This window comes from Sinohyriopsis cumingii, chromosome 12 (genome assembly GCF_028554795.1).
Source record: "Sinohyriopsis cumingii isolate HCF-2022 chromosome 12, ASM2855479v2, whole genome shotgun sequence".
In the NCBI taxonomy this organism is placed as follows: Eukaryota; Metazoa; Mollusca; class Bivalvia; order Unionida; family Unionidae; genus Sinohyriopsis; species Sinohyriopsis cumingii.
This window is the reverse complement of record NC_142972.1, coordinates 41,225,157-41,245,933: the sequence shown is the minus strand read 5'-3', so window position 1 is coordinate 41,245,933 and position 20,777 is coordinate 41,225,157. Positions and strand designations below refer to the sequence as shown.

At 34.1% G+C, this 20,777-nt stretch overlaps 1 protein-coding gene across 1 annotated transcript; it reads right to left on the bottom strand.

The window, feature by feature from the left end:
- Positions 1 to 941: 941 nt before the first annotated feature.
- On the bottom strand, positions 942 to 18,916 carry LOC149786321 (elongation factor 2-like). The gene is made up of 15 exons (XM_089976722.1): positions 18,733 to 18,916; positions 13,933 to 14,141; positions 12,727 to 12,905; positions 11,424 to 11,632; positions 9,553 to 9,786; positions 8,792 to 9,044; positions 8,026 to 8,227; positions 7,391 to 7,529; positions 6,841 to 6,960; positions 6,288 to 6,392; positions 5,549 to 5,692; positions 4,191 to 4,400; positions 2,583 to 2,765; positions 1,904 to 2,036; positions 942 to 1,345 (listed from the first exon to the last, which is right to left on the bottom strand). The coding sequence occupies exons 1-15, from the start codon at positions 18,733 to 18,735 to the stop codon at positions 1,152 to 1,154; spliced, it is 2,517 nt and encodes an 838-aa protein (XP_089832848.1). The 5' UTR covers positions 18,736 to 18,916; the 3' UTR covers positions 942 to 1,151.
- Positions 18,917 to 20,777: the final 1,861 nt, after the last annotated feature.

Here is a 20,777-nt window from a genome sequence, read left to right as displayed (position 1 = left end):
TTAATTTATTTACTTACTGCATATCTGCAAGCAAGATATTTAAAGCAGGTAAATGTTTTAGGGTGCCTTTCATAACTGTAATCTTTACTCTCATGTGATTGAGAAGGTTTCAGTTTGCTAGATGTGTGCGATTTTGTCATGCATACACTAACACTGGAACTGCACACATGTTCAAGTCACATGATCATTCAAGTTCTTATCACTCTCATAAAACTGTATAGAATTTGTGAGAAAAAAAATTTGTTTTAAAACTGTTGATACAGGAATAATGATCATGAAAGATTTGCTATGAATAAAACATTTGCTGTAGAACTCCTGTATAAAAGCTTCCCATGTGTTATGTGTTGTATTTTTGTTATGCTTTATGAAGCACATAGGCATATCAGCAGAGATGTTTACTAGGAATAAGTTTGCTTTCAACACAACTTTATAGTATATCTGCCACAATGGCAAGTCATAGATTTGAAATGATATGCTTGCAGAAACTGTCCACAGTTAAAATTTGTACCTGAAGCATATCTGCAAGAAAGTCCAGGTTACTTCTCTGTATGAAACCATGCACTACAGGTGCCAATTAGATAGAATTTTGTAAGTTCATTAACAGAACCACCCCAAAATTACTGAAACCAACTGCAAATTATTATCCATGACGACCTCTTATGGTTAACAAAAGTATTGTAAATCTATTGACAAAAATTACTAAAGAGTGTGATACCAGAACAATAGGCGACTGTCTATAACTTGGGTATATGTAACCTTAATTATGCTTAAAGTAGGTAGCAAAGTCCTTTTAAAAATGTAAAACCTACACGTTATAACCAGACTTTTTTGTGTGACAAGAATCTCATTTCCTTGTACACCCAATCAAATGTTTATAAATAAATACTCTCTCTCTTTCTCCAACACATTATAACAATGTCAAAGAAAAAGTGAACAATAACTTCATTCAACATTTCTTTATTTCCTTCATTTCTCGTCTCCTGTTTTGCTTGCTCATTGCATTTCTTTTTGTGATGAAATTGATGCTGTGTTCATTTTTTAAGTGCAGTTAACCTTAAAAATTATTAAATCAAACTGACTTTTTTTGCATATATAAAAACACAATGGGTCATAATAATGTGGAACTTGGAGTTAAAATTTTCACTTTTAATTCACATTTTGTCCAAAAAGTTGTCCAGTGATGGGATGACAACATTTAATCCTTTTCTTTGCCGTATCTCTCTAACAGTCTGACCAGCTTGAGACATGTTGTCAAGAGGGTCACCTGGCAACAGTTGCCAATGATCAAACGTGCATTGTGGGAAGGCTTGGCCACTAGTGTTGCCTCTAAGCTCTCCAACAAAACCTACAAACAGGGAAGGAAGAAAAAAATCACACAACTTGACATACAAATGCATTACTTGCAGATATTAAAATATGACTGAGAATGAGCTTGTGAAAGGGTTTATTAAAGAGTAAACTACCAAATGTTCAAGAAAATGGAGATACTACAAAGGATAGCCAGCTATCAAAGTTTTAATCAGTTTCTTGAGAATAAACACATAACATTCACGTATCATCAGGCAACAATTACAATCTTGCACAATTTGCAACATTAATATAGATCATATTACAGAATATGGACAAACACCGAGTAAAGGCTATGGCCAGGATATTGTCCAAAGACTGAATCGATTTTGTCCCAAAAGAATCACTAAGTTCTCAAGACAACCATATAAACTGCAGTTCACATAGCCAAATATGAGCTCGTATATCATATTGTAACAATTTTGAAATAATACTTATGACTGTTGCTGGTTATACCTATTACAGGAGTTGTGTTCTCTAATGTTGAAAAAAAAAAGAACTGAAAGAATAAGAAATTAAAAAAAAGGTTAACTAAAAGTGAAAAGATTGTACTCACCAAAAGATTCATTCACTGGCATGTGGGCCCTGACCAAACTCAGTGGAGTACCATCCAATTCAGTTGCGCTGATGATGTTGCCTCGTTTTCGTGATATAATATTAAATACTACTCCGACCACTGAGCTAGGGCACTACAACAGAAAAGTAAAAACTGATTAAAATACCAACTCAAAAAGGCATAGGACCAGGATTTGTGCTATTAAATTTACTCCTACAAAATGTTTGCCATGGGCCCATATTACACACAGACAAACACACATATACACACAAACACACATGCAAGAACATTTTGGATTTAACAAAAACTGATTTTTTTAAATAAATTGTTTACAAATTAATAAAAGTGAAAAGTCATTGTATGATAAATGTTATTTAAATGGCATTTAATGAAACTTAAACTTTGGGGATGTAATACAATAAATTATTTTAATAATCATTTAAGAATGAGAAAACTGAATACATGTAAAGAAAATATCCTCTGTGGGATTAAATTTGGAAGTGTAGCTTTATAAACTTCTGCAAACCATGACAAACTTTTCTGTATTACAAGCAAATGCCATGTTACATTTTGTCTCAAGTACTTTGCTCTTTTTAGGTGTTTTCTTTGTTTAGAATAGCATTTATAATGAAAAACGTGATATTCATGTGAAAACATTTTTCAAATATTTAGCAGTTACCTGCACTTCAACCAAATATACAGGCTCCAATAGCCGTGGCTTTGCTGTCAACATCGAGGCCATCATGCATCTACGGGAAGCTGGGATGAGTTGCGATCCCTTGCGATGGGCGGGATCAGAGTGGATATGGGCATCATGCAGATTGAATCGGACACCTCTTGTAACCTCTTCACATAGAACTCCCTAGAAAATGTCAATGAGAATAATATAAAATATAAATATGTGATTCCACATACAGGAGAAGTACATGCACATTGCACTTGCTGATAACAAATTTATATTTAATATCCCAAATTCCCAAGGTCTCACACCGCCCCCTGTTTTGAGGGAAAAAGATCATCAGAACTATATAATTTATTCTAAAAGTCTTGACATTTCTTCATGCAAAAATGTACATTTTATGAACTGAAGTGAGGTGATATTGCAAGTGTGCATGTACAAACATAGCTATGTATGGTCGTGATGCCCTTGATCTGCTACAGCTTGACATGAACCAGGATTAAAGATAGCTCTATGGATGCTGATTGTGCCAAAATTTTTTGCAAGGTCTCCCTACTATGACAATTTGCACAAGTGATATATATCAGACTGGGACTCCTATGTTCCTTCCCTACTCCTAAGAACTTACCCCATTGTAGTAACAACACAGGAACTACCAAAATCTCTGCCCTATATTAACTATATATATCAACCTAATTGGCATGAATAGACAATTGTATAAAATAACTGCAAGTGACCCTTGACCCTGAGGTCTACCCTTACCCTGAATAACTTGGCTTCTGGGTCATACCATTGGAAACATTTAAGATCCCTGCCTTATGATGATATATGCATTTACTAGGCACAGGGGGATATTTTATATATTAAACTGACTTTGTTCATGGGATCCATCTCTACACTAGGGGCTTGGATCCTATTTCATAGCTTGTAAACAATTAAGACCCCAACCCATCATCATGTAAATACTTGCTGGGCATGAAAACACACACATACCCCACCATAATTTGTCCCATCCTCAGGAACATTAGGCAGTGACAGCTGTCACTGGGTCAATCCTTATCCTCAAGGACATAGCCTACTGACATCTTTCCCAGGGTCAATCCTTATCCTCAAGGACATATCCTACTGACATCTGTCCCAGGGTCAATCCTTATCCTCAAGGACATATCCTATTGACATCTGTCCCAGGGTCAATCCTTATCCTCAGGGTCATACCCTAAAGGCTTGAATTTAGGGATCTGGATCAAAGCATGTGAATATGTGTTTTACAAACTAGGAATGTTTTTCTTAATTTGCATCCATCCATACTCATCACTTCATTTTATAAGTTCATGAATATTGGTGCTGATGTGGTAACAGTATAAACAATGCCAAGAAATGTCAGCCTCATCCTTCCTTAAAATCATCAAATATCAAGGGAGAATATGACCTCAGATACATTTGTCATCATAAAACAAAAATGACTCTTGTTTGAGAAGAAATTTATCTCGAGAGTTGGGGAATGTAAGAACGACAACAAGGCAAATGAATGAGGTAATCCAAATACCAGCTGCTTTTGATAAGTTGAATGATGCTAATGCTGCAAATGGAATTACAGAAAACACATACCTCATGGGTGACCCATTCAAATCCTGCTTTCAAGGTGTCTTTGATTTCAGTCAGGTACTGAACCCCCTTGGTCAGGTCCACAAACATATTGGGGCCATTTCCGTTAGGGCCAAAACACCAGATTTTCTTCGTCACATCCAGATCAAAATTGTATGTCTCTACAAGGTGTCTATTCCTCTCTTTCAAGTCTTGATCAAATCTGATGGTTCCCTGAAAACAAATTGTAGCTGACCATCATGGTAAGGAAATCAAAGAACATTACAACATTACGCCTCAGAATGGGATTTATTTGCAATATGAAATTCAGTCCCAAGTAATGAAATGGCAATCAAATGAAATCGAACATTTCCACAAGATTGCCATCAAACCCCTGAAGCAATCCACTCTGGGCTAGTATTTTACACAATTGGGGGTGGGGTGGGGGAAATGATTGAGTGGAAGTTTTTGGATCTATATGCTTAATATAAATATAAAGATAATATCAATATAAGGTTAATATCACGATCCATTAGCACTTTTCTAGGCTACATTAATACATTTCATAGTTTCTGAGAAGGATAAATTTATGGGACATCATTTACTGGTGGATTCAACATCTGGTATTTTACCTTTCAAAAGAAATAAAATATATACATCATTACAAAATGACCAGCATATTATTGCAAGAGTGCTTATTGTGTATACATTAGACCATCTGACTTTAAGCAACTTATTTTATTGTGATATGGAGGTCCCCTAATGTGAATAAATGGAAACATCAGTATGTACTGTTATGAATCTAGGTCTTAAATGTGTAACAGACAGGAAGTGAAACCAACAATTTAAGTACAATCAACAAGCAATTTATTTCTCTACAATACTGAGTAAAATTTCATAAGACATGTTTTTGTGAGTTCATTCCACATATTCCTAAATGTCCTATCAAAAGTCTAAAAATATAGAAGGCTCCAAGTAAATTAATCCAGAATATCTTTGAATGAGTTCACAATAATCCCAAAGTAGTGTATTTCTGCAAATTTCAATAAGCACCTTATTCCAGTGAATATTTTAACTAAACATTTCCCATCAAATTGTATGCAATTTCAACAATACAACTGCAAACTGTGACCATGGATTCTCACAGACTGATATAAAACCGGAATGATTTGTTTATCAAATCCCTATTTATACTCTTTATCACACACATTTTCACTTGACCTAGATGTGAATCATTCCAACTCAAAATTACAGTGTAATTGTAAACAAAACTTGACCTAGAATATTACAAACTCAAATGCTATGTAAACATTCTATTTACAACTCACAATCATGCGCAAACAAAGAGTAAAGTAAATGTACTCAAATATACTTGACAGTACCTGTTCCATTTCACCCGCCAATCCTTCTGGCAGTGGCTCTGAGGTCATGAAAAGACGGCATAACTTGTTGTTTGACTTGGCCAGACATATTCTATCGGATACATCACTCACTGTTTCTTGGTAGTTGACTATTGGTGCAGATTTCTAATGGAATGATTATTACAAAAATTATTGATGAATGTAATATATATTAGCTTTAGTATGCAATATTATAAAAGTGACACAATTTGATGCATAAAATATTTTTTGTTTGAAACACTTTAACACATGATCAAGTTAATTTCATTTCAGTTCAGTTTCTTTTGCTACAGTTTTCTTTTGATAAAACCTGTTCATATATGTGCTTGAATACTCAAAGATTGTATCAAAATAAATGAGACGGAAATACTAATACTTTATGGAGATGACTTATCCTCCATTACACAGTAACAAAGAATGAATATCCCAACAGAATGGTTTTCAAAGGCCATCAGAAGACATGTGGATTCAAAAGAAGACTCAAACAGAAAAATGACTATAATCTGTATGATTGCGAAGTGGCCACTTCAAGCAAAAGGCTGCCAAGACAAAATCCGAGTTTGGCAAGACCTCAAACTCAAAAGCAGTTTTTTAGCTTCTTCTAGATCACCAGGTTTGACTTTGATACATACAAGAAGTTGAAAAAGCATGTATTAAATCAAAATTTAGTATAACAAAAATGTCACAACAACAAGACGCACAAGTTGAGTAGTTTTCTCACCTTGATGGGTACACTTGCATATTCATTTTCCAGGTCATTAAGGCATATTTCCAGGTGTAGTTCACCTGCTCCAGCTACAATGTGCTGACCACCATCAAAAGTACACTGCAAAAGAGTTCAAAGAAGATGTTTAAAATTTCTTCAATGATTTAATTCCTGATCAAGAAGCACAAACGTGTTTTTATTCTTTTTTTTTTAAAAGCACAACCTGAAGAATTGAACTTCAAAGAATTTAAGGAAACAGATTAATATTTTTTAGAAATTGATCTATGTAGTGTTAAACTGGTGCAGGAAATAACAAAATAAAATGTGTAATGCACAAAATGTAAATTTTTATAAAAATGTGTAATACTAGTAACAATATTTCTGAATTTCTTTGAATTCTTCCCTCAGAACTCTTTCATGTACCCAATTAATGTACACTGACAGCTGCCACTGGGAAAAAAAGCTAACACTCATTTACTTCCAAACTAGAAGTAAAATGGAAAATATTCAAAGAAAAAATGTCAGGCAAGATTGAGGATAGGAAAGAATAAAAGAAAAAAAGGCTTACCTGAACCATTGGGTCTGATTTGGAAAGTCTTTTCAATCCTTCGACTAGTTTTGGAAGATCTGCAGGATTCACAACATCAACGGCCACTTTTACAACTGGGCTGACTGAAAACTTCAAGACCTAGGGATGGAGTTTATAATAGTCAGAATTATCCAGCTAAAACATTTGGTTGCCAAAAAAACAGAGTCCATTATATGGAAAAAGATGACTACTGAGGGCTTGAGGGACTGAATTAAACACTAAAATCAGTTATTTCTTACTCGTTCACATTCTCTTTGTTGGACCAAGCAATTTGGTGGTTAAAAATCCTGAATGTAACCACAGAAAGAAGCTTTAAACATATAGATCTAATTTCTAGTATCCTACAGTTATTCTGGTTCTTTCAAATAATACTGTATTTGGCTTATTCAAAACAAAAATTGGCATATAAATCTTCACTTAATCAGCAAGGTAAATTTCTCTACGAATGATTTTGTTCAGTGAGAAAGGCAGACAATCTTTTTTCTGATTATAAAGATCTAAATCTTGCTACATCTTGTCTACAAATTACCTTCAAGTTGTGTGCATGATCATATGTGGATATGGTTCCAGTCTTGCGGAGATACTTATCAATGCCTACCAGGCCTACGATGTTTCCACAAGGCACGTCATCAACTGGCAACACAGTCCCTGCCATCATCACTACAGTCCTACAAGCAAACAAAACTTTATATTCCATGTATCTTTGGTATGTTCTCTTGAATACTTCAAACAGGTGATATAAATGTTCAATAGTAATCCTGGTAAATAACATAACCATAAAATCCTTTGTACAGTTCATGACAAAAGCACTTAAAGTCAAGAATCCATGCTAACATTGGATCTGACATTATAAATCAAACTAGGCATTTAATATAAGGATTTATCAAGTCACTTTGGATATGTGCAAACTAAACACAAAAAACTAATGACTATATATCAACCAAATACACAGAATGGACCCAACGTAAACAATTTGGTACTACTCTATTTTAAGCATATTCTTTTGCAATATAACAAAGCACATATAATTGGTCTACAAGTTCTCAAACTCTAATAAAGCTTTCCACTATAAAAAAAAGGCATAACATGTATATGAGAGAGAGAGAAAATTGGTAAAATTCTGAAGTATTAATTTGAAAATGTCCACAACTTTTAAATTTGTACCTGGGTATGTTCTTAACAAAGAGGTCAATATTCTTCTCTTTGCCAGGGTTGTAGTCAGGTCCCATGATTCTCACGGTTTGGCCAGTTGCAACAGTACCAGAGAAAACACGGCCCACTGCATAAAATCTGCCCTTGTCTAGGGATGGTACCATTTTAGAAATGTACAGCATCAATGGGCCATTTGGATCACATGCCTTCATTGCTATAAACAAGAATCATAGTAACAGAAAACAAATTTGGACAGCTGCATGGACCCCAAATGATTTGACTTAATTAGACCAATAGTTGTTGTAATAGTTCATTAATTAAAACAAGAATCAACTTAAATAGCAAATTATATCCAATTTAAAAACATGCAGACTTTTATACCATGCATCCGTCTTAAGAAAACTTTCGAAAAAGATTATCGTAACCTATAGAGAACGCAATAGTGAAATGTGTTTAATATGCAAGGCATTTCTTTCGGCAATGTAATCTTGAAAGAAAACCTAAGTTACGTTTTCAAAAAACTACCTTTACTTGTACTATCTCTTTGACATCATGTTCTGTTAAATGATAATACATTTAGACAAGTTTAGTATGGTATTTATTAAACATTAGATAACTATTTTTTCTGCCACTTTAATTAATCCATTTTCTTTATGTTAGAAAGAATTACAAAAGTTTAGCATTAAAATAGATACCCTAAAAATCTAACTTTAAGTAAAATATTTTCAAAAGGAAAAATGATCAATAATAATAATAAAAATAATAATAAATAAGGAACCTGTAGCTGCTGGATCGTCAAGTGGTCCTTCATAGAGAATTTCTGTCCGATACTTTTGTGCCACCAAGGGGGAAGGCAAATGGCTAATTATCATATCCAACATAGCATCTGCAACTGGCATCCATTTCTTCATGACTTTACGCATCAGGTGTTTGCCCTCTTGTTCTAACTCTTCTTGGCTAACTTTAATTTCAAGCTTCGATGCCATTTTCTCCACTTTTTCAGTTTCATTGGCCTTGGTTGCTTTTAGCATCTGGATGATTTAGACATCACTCAATATGTAATTTTCATAATGCATAATAGTCACTATTTTGGCTGTCATTGAGGTTAGTTTTTATGCAACTACAAGTATCACTCAGATTTTAGGGTGGTTGTAGTAACATTAACGATAGTGAAATTTAGGTACTATTTAAGACAAGTTTTCATCAAACATTTAGCATTCTAAAGAAAAACCTACATTTTAAGTCTGAAGTTCTTGAAAAAAAAATGAAAACAATAGCTGCAATATAATATTTCTTTTCTTTTTCTTATTTTCACGAAATTTATAGTCAAATTCAAAGTGGTTAAAAACATTATCCAATTTATAAACTGACATGCAAGGCATAATCATGCTAAATTTACATTAAATTAAATTTTAAATTTGAATATTTTAAATTTTTTAATATGATATATTTGTCAATTCACGTCCAATTTTTTTTCTTTTATTCTGGTCTAATCAATGTTTTGTTGAATAAAATACCAGTTCTGTTATTTTAACATACCTGAATCAAAGGCTCCAAAACAAACTTGTTGAACCCTCGCTCATAACCCTTTTCCTGTGACTTGCTCCACTGTTTTGTTTCAGAATTGTAGAAGTTGTCTCCCCATAGTCTTGCCATGTATCTCTCCTCCTTTACTCCTGTCTTTTTTGAGTACATGGAGGCAAACTGTTTCAAGTTAAATCCCCATCCATGTAGACCAGATCCAAATGCAACATTTCCTCTTGATGGATCAAGCTGAACATGAATCAAACCAAATAATCCAATAATTTTAACAAAATAACAGTAAACTTGTCTAGAAATTGTACAGTTTTGCTTTATTCATTTTAGTCTGAATCGTGCATTACAGCAGAAAGAAAGAAAAAACTGTTACAATTTGTACAAAACAAAATCCCCAATAACTGACCAAAAACAAGCATGTACACAAAGGCTTAGTTCTTGATGTTGACTGTTTTTCATTACTGAATAAATTAAATTGCAATCTATGTTCAATACTTTCATATTATCCCTTTACCTCATGCAAGCGCCTTTGGGCACCTCTACTCCATACACATACAAGCGCCTTTAGATGCCTCTACCTGATTCGCATACAAGCACCTTTGGATGCCAGGTCTACTCCATTCGCATAAAAGTGCCTTTTGATGCCTGCTGTAAACATCAGCCATTTTTAGCAGGTTTTCATAGTGCCACCTTTGGGGAAAACCCCCTATTAGATACCTCATTCATTGCTGTGAATGACCATTACGTCAGATCACATGGTCGCTGTTTATGCTCTGGTCGAAATATGCTACTTAAAGTAACTGGGTCATATTCTCCACTCTCCAAAATGGAAGTCGCGGATTTCGTTCAGTACTTTTCACAATTAGAATCACAACTATGAAAGCTTCAATAACTTGGGTAAAGGCTCTGATATTGATGTAGGTAGCAATTAGTTTTTATAAATTATCAAATTCAGTTGACTTAGTAATGTAGACGCAGAAAAGAGCTTGTAAATATTGAGTATGAGAAATGGCAGCTACGGTTGATCACGCGGCTTTACTGACTTGACGGTGAATGAGTTCTCTCAAGATTTTAAAGCACATAAAAAATTCTTCTGTGAAAAATAATTACACAGCTATAATGATCGGATTTACTCTTAAATTTTTCCATACATAATAGATGTGTACCAAAAATGTAAAATGGTTAAAATTGCTGTCAAACGTAACATACACTACACTGCTTAACAGTTAACAGGCAGGCCTATGTGTATGGAGTTGAATAGGTAACAGATGTTCTATTTATAGCACACTGTAGTGGGTAACTTTGCTTCATGTGTATTGAAGGGCTAAAAAGCTATACACTCTATGAGGTAAAAGGTTAATGGACAAATGTGGACCTTTCATAATTCGTTTTTTTCTTGAAAATTATCAATACTTTCTTTGTCAAAAGGGCAGAATAAAGAAATCTACAATCCTACCCCTTGCACCTAAACAATTTTAGAGATATCAAGGCATGATTATCTAAAAGAATGGGGGGGGGGGTATTTGAGAAAGGCAGATTTTTTATGATGAATGCAGAATGTTTTCTTATTACTTTTTCTGACTTGTTGAAATGGCTCTCATTTTAAAGGATTTCCCATGCAGAATGAATAAGATTGACCAAGTTACATATTGCAATATTTATCCTTGGTTATTTTCTATTTCATTGCCCTACCCAAGACGTTTTATAGCACACATTACAGTAAGTAATAATTTCATGCAAAAAGAAATATATAGATAAATTGTATAGTTATACTAGATACGCTAAAGATCTATTTCAAATCAAGATGGATATTTCCCTGTTACACATTTTTTACAGAGATTGTTCCCAGAAAAATCCTGGTTACCCCGACTTACAATGGTGTAAACCGGTGATGACTCTTCCCCTCCGTATGTTGCTAGAATTATGTTAACATTCTCGATGATAGTGCGAAGCTGCTGGTACAAACTTTCTGGAGACAGCTGTGTTTCAAATATCGCTCGGTCCAACTTGTTGATCATCAATACGGGTTTGATCCTCTCCATCAATGCTTGTCTCAGTACAGTCTCTGTCTGCACACAGGCACCTGCAAAACAGAACATAAAAGCTCAGCTCTTTTCCAGTTGTAGAGAATTAATACAATAAAACTATCATAAACTGAAACACATTTGAGGCTAAAAAATGTTTTTCTGACAGAAAATAATTTGGTTTCATTGGATCAACAGGTGTTTAATAAAGACTGAAATAACAGAATACAAAATGCATTCTGGACAGAACAAAATAACTTGTTCAGAATTGTCTGGATCTGGATTAGACAGATTTCACTATCTGAAATCTCATGTTACAAAGTCTGGCAATAGGAATCCATTGTCTTCCCTTAAAGCATTAGGAACATGCAAACTTAGAATTGGGAGTGTACATTTCACTTGTGCATCAAAAAATTAAATGATGCCATGTCTACCATTATTTCAAAGGTTTTACTACAATAATTTTGTTTGTTATTTAATGGCACATCAACACATTAAAGGGTATATAGTGCAGAGACTATTCAAGTTAAAGTGTCTTGCCCAGAAACATACATCACTGCGATCAAAAAGGACTTTTCCAAATAGAATTTTAACTTGCACCTTGCGAGTCTGACAAGCAAACCATTGTGCCAATGTTGCACTTAACATCTTGTATTTACAAGCCTTCCATGGTGTAACTTATGACATGTACAGTATTTCTTTAAAACCAAATTAGTGGAAAGGGCTGTGTGTCTACACCAATGTTTTACAAGTTGACATATTTTGCTCGCTGCGTTTAAAGCACACCAATTTTTTCACCTAAAAATGTTAACCTTAATGAATAAACATAGCAGATCAAAGCAAAATTTGTTTTTTCTTTCCAAGATGGAGCAGCAGTGGCACAGTGTTTAGTGTGCCGCATTCATGATGGAAAAGGGTATGGGTTTGAATTCTACTAGACCAGCCTGGGTCAGTTACTGTGGTGTGTCCTTGGGCAATTAGGCACTTTACTGCAATTCCCTCAGCACTTAATAACCTACTTGTGTTGCTGTGCCATAAAGCACCAAACCAAATCCAGCAAAGAAATGGACAGGACTTTTAGCTTCCAAAAATGTTAAAGCTTCCAAATTAGACCCACATCGCCACCTTACACAAAGTTTGTTCTATGCCTTACCACTAATGCAGTCCACCACAACAAGAGCTCCATCTGCAACCCTCAGCGCAGCTGTTACCTCGGAGGAAAAGTCTACGTGGCCAGGAGAGTCAATGAGATTGACCAAGTAGGCCTCTTTTTCAGGAGCCTTGTCAGTGTTCAGGGATACCGGGTCCAGTTCATAGTAGAGAGAGACAGCACTGAAATAAAAGTTTTTTTGTACTTATTAACAGACACACATGCATCTTTTGCCTACAATAAAGAAACAAAGACTGCATTTCATCATTTAAAAAATAAACCTTTTGCTTGGAAGGTTTTAAAGACTTCTCACTGAGCAACAGGTTACAATTTTGTTATCTCATTGGCATTTGTAGAATGTAATAGATTAATATAAGCATTTGTGCATGGAGGTACTATAGATTATATGTAGTTGTTGTTGTTGTAAGGTTTAACGCCATTTTTCAGCACAAGATTGGCTATACATGGCGGCCAGTATAACTGGTGGAGGAAGAACCCTGGAAAACCCTGGGAAGAACCACCGACCCACGAGAAGCTACTGGCAGGCTTTCTCACGTACCAACATTATAGATTATATGTAAAATATTCATTAATATAAAGTTCTTCTAGTGGATGAACTTCGCCTTGATAAGCATTAGGTAACCATGTTGTCGTTGTTATCCTTATACAAGCTTACACACTACTGATAGTGAATTCCTCCTTAACTTCCGTAAGGCCCCCCCCCTTTAAAGATTTTCTGTCAATGCATGGAACAAAATTAGCACAGGTATGTAGGATTCATTAAAAGTCAAGCCATATTTGTATGAACATCAGTATATGTTTTATTTTCTTGAACTATGCACAGAACAAATTAGCAAAATATTTTGATAATTTAGCAAAAAAATATTTAAAACACATTGGGTCAGTCGGGTTAGGGGAAATGTCCATTCTTTTTTAATATTGGGGTGATAGGGGGAGCCTATAAGTTTGTACAGTATATAATATTGGAAGATTTACAAGTATTCTAGTAAGCAAATAAAAACCGACATTTTATCTCAACCTAGTCTCAATTCTTTTCATTTGAAGAATAAAAAGGGCATACCTAAGTGTGACCACTTTAATTAATCCATTTTCTTTCAGAAGACAAGAAGTTGTCATTGCCACTTTATTTCAAGGCATGAGTAATTTAAAATTTCTAATGACACTTTTTTAAAATGAGATAACACATACGTTGACTTGATTGTTATTCCTTTTTGTCTTTCATCTTCTCGTGTGCTTGTGGCCAGCTTGGTACCTGCCTGGTCAAGGGAAATAATCCCTGCTTTTGCCAACAGAGAATCTGTCAGTGTTGTCTTTCCATGATCGACATGGGCGATAACAGCTATGTTACGGATTTTTTCCTGATGGCCCATGACAGCCCTCAGTTTGTCAATCACAACCTGCAAATGAAATATTTAATATAGAATCATGTTGGTTGACTTAACTAGCAGGATTTTTCCATAAATGCCTCCTAATGGAAAACAAACAGTAGTCATCACTTTTGCCAAAAGAGCAAAAATTATAGGAAAAATGTTCTTTGCCTAGCGAAAGAGAGAGAGAGAGAGAGAGAGGAGAGGGACTGAGTCCATCAGCCTCCTAACTTAAGCCAACTTCATCTTCTTGTTTTGTATCTGTATTATGGCTTGATCATTTATTCTTTTTTTTATGATTTTTTAATTTACAGTAACATTTATTCAAATCGGTTGCAATTAACTTGAATTTCTTTCTACATGATTACAATAAAAATTGACTTGGGAGATTTAAATTATAATTTTTTTAAAGTTTTATGTAGACTTCAACAAAGAGTGGTTTGCAACAGATTGCTTATACAATTTAAACTTTAAAAAATTAAAATTATGAACAATTTAAATAGGGAACAGCAAACAAATGAACACAAGTTATGAACAACCAACCATCTAGTCCGAGTTTCCTCTAACCCTTTCACTCCATTTTATATACTTCGACATTTATGACTGGTTGTGTCCTAGACCCAACAAGTAGTTCTTGCCTTTGTTTTCTGACATTACTGGTAGCACCACCAGTAATGTCAGAAGAAAAAAGATGGAGAACTACTTGTTGGTCTTGGGTATGACCATTCTCACCCAACATAAATTCTTTGACCTTTATGATGGGGTGATGGGCCCGGGTCATAGCCGAAAGTTGGACTTCACCACCACTAATGTGTGACAGCATTGAGTAGCCACTAAGTAGCGGGCATTGAGCAATTGCCAACAATGGTTTTCTTGGTACCATGGGACTACTGTATTGACCTTCTCTCTATGCTCGACAAATATGGATTTCTCCAGAATGCTGCTACAGCATCTTTCCTAGCCAAGGTTCTGATATGTTAACCCTGTCTACACCTTGGAGGATCATTCAGATATTTCAGTGCTTTGTACTAGCGACATCTATTGGATTTCATAGTTGCCTCCCTTAAATAGCAATGCCAACTAACCACTTAGCATGTACCAGTGCTGCTTTGTACATTAGACCATCGACTTCAAATGGATACTTTGCAAGATTAACAGGTGTATTTGAGGGAAAGGATCTATACTATTTTACAATCATGGACTGGCAGTGGAAAATTGCTCATTTATGAGTCCATTCCAGGTGTGTGCTCCCCTTCTCCAGATCATGTATGAACAATGTTCAAATTTGAACAAGTTTAATTTGATTGGATGAGGTGGCTTGCCACAGCATCCAATGAAATTCAGACCCAAAGCACTGCAATACATCTACCCGATTGATCCACAAAGGTGTAGATAGGGTTAACATAATGGAACCTTGGCTACTGATGATGCTGCTACAGCTGCAGGCTTCAGGACATTGTTTTTGGAATAAATGATGATGATGATTCTGTGTCTTTTTTATGAATTGTATGTATCCTTTATCTAGAATTTTCAAATTTTATTTATACAACAACATTGGAAAGGGGTTTATTGCTGATATCACGTGACTGCTTGACCTCTGCCATCACTGACAAGTCCTACAATGTAAGACGTCTCCCCTTATACTGCATTCTTGGTGTTGCCATGTTACTACCTAAACAACAGAGCTGTGTAGCATCTTCCAAGGTCATCTAACATCAAAACAAGAAGTTACATTTTCAGGAATATATCACACTTGGCAGCCCATACTGACACTTGTCTACAAATTAGTCATATTGCATTAGCTGTACTTTACTTACCCTGATGTCTTTTGCTAATAAATTCAAATTCTCATTCAAACAAATGAAATTATTTTAAAAATTATTTTAAAAATTATTTTTATTTTTAAAAAAATCAGAAATATTAATCTAGCAGTAATTCTGACTTATTCAAAGTTTACTGCTCTTGTGTCATAAAAAAGTGGTTTACTAAGAAGTTGTTCAATTTTAATTTATACAATACCGGCGTCATTATCTACCATAAGATAGAAAGAGAGAGAGAGAGAGGGGTAAAGCTCACATACTTCATCAAATTTTCATAAATTTATCCGATATGAATATTAATCACATTTCTATCTAAATCTCTTGTTTAGTCAGAGCAAATTTATTCTCTTGGCAATTACTCTAAAGTTATACATGATACAGCATTTTAATAATTTTGTCACTTAAAACTGATCACAGTTCATTGTTTTTGTTGAATTTATTTAATTGTATCTCTAAAATTTTATTGCTGAGGGGAGATGTCTTTGTTTGTCAAGTATCTAGGGCAGCTGATGGTGTTTTGGAGCAGTCACTAGATTAACGGGAATAAATACTGGAATAAAATTACTAGAATAATTGTGTACAACCAACAAAGAATGCAGATTTTCTCTCTTTTCAAACTTTTTAGTTTACAAAATGTAATAAAAGTTTACTGTAAAGATGGTTTAAATTGCATGCATTTGTAAACAAAATTGGGGTTTTGTTTGCAACTCAAGTATTTGTTGCAAAGGATGCCATTGATATTTAACTTAAATTACATTAAGATATATATAGGGATGAAATTTATCAGCAATTGAATTCATTTACATATAAATTATGCAAATTTGAACAAATAAAGGATTCAAAAATTCAGCTGAGACTTGAATATATTCTTCCAAATAGTGGCAGTTTCTTCATGTAAAATGGCCTTTAAAGAGGCCTGTCACTACCACTGAATAATCAGTGTGATAAATAATTTAAGTATTCACATCAAGAATTCATATTCTTTTAGAATTTTAGTCCTTTTGAATACATTGTTCTATTGGCGACATTCGTCACACGAGTTCTTTGGTAAAGCTGAGAACAGACCAGGATTAAATATACTCTTGGTTGATCGTCATCAAAAGTTATTTATTTCAGGACTTTACAAATTAGTTGAGGTGTTAGTAATCAGATACCAATCTGTTAATTTTCTCCAATGTTTGTACACACATTTGGTGATAACTGGAAAAATATGAAATCACAAAATAGACATTGAATTTAGATACCTTATGCAATGTAGAATGCCAGCTTTAATAGGTCCATTGTTTATACATGACAACAGTAATTTTGAAATCTACTCTCTTTTCTGTATGCATTAAAACTGTAGTTATAGCCTCCGACATGGACAAGTGTGACCTCGAGTAATTGGAATGGCGAAAGCCATTACATTTGCATTTCCTGGTTCAAATAATTTTCTTTACACCTGTCATCTCAGACAAAAGCAAAAAACAAAACAATGAACAACACTGTCATCTAAGTTGATAGGAACCTCATCCTTGAAAAAAAAAGTTAGGTAAAAACAGACTCAACTGCTGATGACAGCATTTGCTTTCACAATTGAAATCCAAAGAAATTTGTACTAGCTTCATTTATACCATTTTGGCAACATTTTCTCAAGTACTATATCATTTTGTCTGAAAGGAATCTAAACATGTAACCTCAACTAATGGATCGACGACAGTAGCTGCCACTAAGAGCAAAGGTAAAAAGCCTGGACAGAGAATGACAAGTGTGAATGAAAGAACAATGACAAGAAAATCTGGACTTATAACACTAATGACATTGATCATGGGTTATTAATGCATTTAAATATTTGTATAGCATATGACAATGCTAAGTTACTGTCATTTCTACATCTGAGAGCTCTATTATATTTATATGATATTAAATTGATAATTAGATCTAAATTATGTAAGATTGTTTTCCTATTGAATCGAAATGTACAATTTCTTTAATTATAATGGGAATTGATATATGATGCAGCATCTAACATTGTATTTTTTTAAATTGCGTATTTATATTCGTCTTTTGTCATCCTACAAAATCATTAGTACTAGCTTTCTTTCACATTTTATATTATACAAGTATTTTAATTTGTATTATTGAGTACTTGAATTAACTTAATTCACAATAAATCTGATAAAATAATCAGGTGTTTATTTGTCTTGTTTAATGTGGGTATGTGAGAAAGCTTGCCAGTAGCTTCTCGTGGGTCGGTGGTTCTTTCCGGGGTTTACCCGGGTTCTTCCTCCACCATTAATACTGGCCGCCATGTATAGCCTATCGTGTGCTGAAAAATGGCGTTAAACCCTACAACAACAACAAAAAATTGTCTTGTTTCTTCTGCATAATTTGGTTGCTACAACTAACATTTCTATTGTCTTCTATATAAACTGAATTTAAGCAGTGAAAAAAAAAATTAGCATGCAAGTGTTTCTGAATCATTATTGCCCACAATGAGACACACTTGTTCAGACTACTTTATCGATAAACACGAAGGTCTATAAATTGGATGTCAATTTAATTGACCCCCCCCCAATTCACTTAAATATTTATGCAATTTAACTATTAAATCCTCGTTTTATTTTGGTATTACACAATTATTCAGGTAGATACCTTTATTCAGGCATTTATTCCGGTAAATACCTTCGTTCTGGTGTTTATTCCGGTCCATCTAATGACGCGTTTTGGGGTAGTCTTGGAATTTATTGCGTTCTTTTGTTGGACCATGCTAACCAACTACACAAAGAAGTTAATAAACAAAATTAATAAACAGTACTTGCCATGTTTATCTCTTGTTCTCCTCCGAATGTTTGAGCAAAAAGGCGCTTCTCGGGGCGTCCCGTCAAATTTGTAGCTACTAGCTTGTTCCGTGCCTCTCACATCTTGTGTATATTGCTCAAACGCGACCGTCGTCTTTATATATCAAGCTTACCAGTCTATTGCACAACAGGAGGACATAGCTATCGACAAAATATAATCCTTAAAAAAGTTTAGGTCCAAATCGTTCAATGACATTACAATTTTGAAATCAATTTTAAAATCAACAAATGTCAGTTTTTATATGTCCCCAACTGCTTTCGATATGTCAAAGTTCACATCCTCGCTCTTACAGCATACTGTTATATTTTGTATCCGTTATCGTATCAAAATTAAATGGATGGTTGTGCGCAATTGTCAGTCCAATGTGGGAAAGTACGAGTCCTAACTTCTTTTGATTATTATATTTTTGATTGCACCAATCAAAAGATTCGATTGCGAAATGCCAGCCGTCATAGAGTAGAACCAAAATAGTATTAAGGCCAGCTGGCAGGAAATCCATATTGATATATGTATTATTTTGTCTTAGTAACTATATACCTTTTTTAGTTCCCTGTTTGGTCATTATATATATAGTCTAAGCTCTAAAAATAAAGTAACAGAAAATAGTGAAGACAACAAGTTTTGTAAAATTTAACAAATAATTTATTTCCCTAGAATACAAAGTGACAAATGAGAAAGAAAAAAAAAAACTTACGGTATTGCGAATTAAATCCAAAAATAATCAAAGCATGAAAGACACAAGTCATAGTAATAAAAAGTATTGAATAAAACTCAGTTCAAGTCCCGAAGAGATCTAAAATTAAAGGCGATGACGTGACTGTTATGGTCTACGAAGTGCTGATGTGTCAACGGTCTCTTGTTGAACCACATAAATATTATTCCAGGTTTGAATGCAGTATAAATTCCAAATGAATGCCTTTATACAAGAATTTTAGCAGAGCACTTTTGTATTTTCAGAGAAAATAATCAATTGAATTCAATAATTTGAAGAAAATAACATTCACCCCAAACTGGTCACAATATAATTCAACTTGAAGTGCCAGATGTAAAAGCACGACCGGTAAAATCCTCACAGTCACAAGATAAAATAGTTCTCTGCTTGACGTCAGGTCACATTAGCATTTTCTAAAAACAACCATTACCTAACGGAAAATAACCTTCTAGAATGATCTAATGAGCCTTGTTTACTTACAACACAATAGCCTATAAAATTCACATGGGCATCTCCAAAAACCCTGACCCTGATCAACATATTTACCACTTCTTGTTTACCTGAAGAATTCGGTTTATAAGTTCATACACATAGAGAATAATGAAGCTATTATTAGTTGTTTACATAAATGAAATAAAAAATAATAAAAAAAATCAATCAGGCCAAGCAGAAATTAACTCAAATTTTGGACAAGGTGAAGTCCAACAAACAATGTTACATTACAATAACATGTAATGTAATTTTTAAAAAATGTAAAAATAACAGACAAACAATGTCTCGATCATGTAGGAACAGTGTTCTCGATCATGCAGGAACAGTGTTCAAATCTGAACAACTTAATTTTTATTATATGCGTTGGCTTGCCGCCGCGTCCAAGGAAATTCACAGACCCGAAGCACAGAAATGTATGTTTGATACGCCAAGGCGTAGATAAGGAGGTTGTCATATCGTAACCTTGGCTAGCGAAAATGTTACTCGATGTGTTTGTTTTCTTTCCATTTTTTTAGGAAGAGAAGTACCATAGGTCCATAATTGTAAAGGTATGAGCTTTCTATCGTAATATATATATATATATATATATATATATATATATATATATATATATATATATATATATATATATATATATATACTCTCTTTCCAATTATGTCAACATCCATGTATTTAAGTTTAATTGTGTCTCATTCCATTGGAGTATTGAATGTTATATTGCTGTCAGTCTGAGTTTATTGTAATTGCTGTGAAAAGCATCATATCGTCCATAGCTAATGTACACGTATGCAAAGTGAGATA

Coding starts and splice junctions, on each gene's coding strand:
- LOC149786321 (XM_089976722.1), bottom strand. Junction 11,633..12,726: donor TGTGGTGGACTGCATTAGTG/GTAAGGCATAGA, acceptor TCTGTTTTGCAG/GTGCCTGTGTGCAGACAGAG. Junction 2,766..4,190: donor TTGAATGGGTCACCCATGAG/GTATGTGTTTTC, acceptor GACATTTTCTAG/GGAGTTCTATGTGAAGAGGT.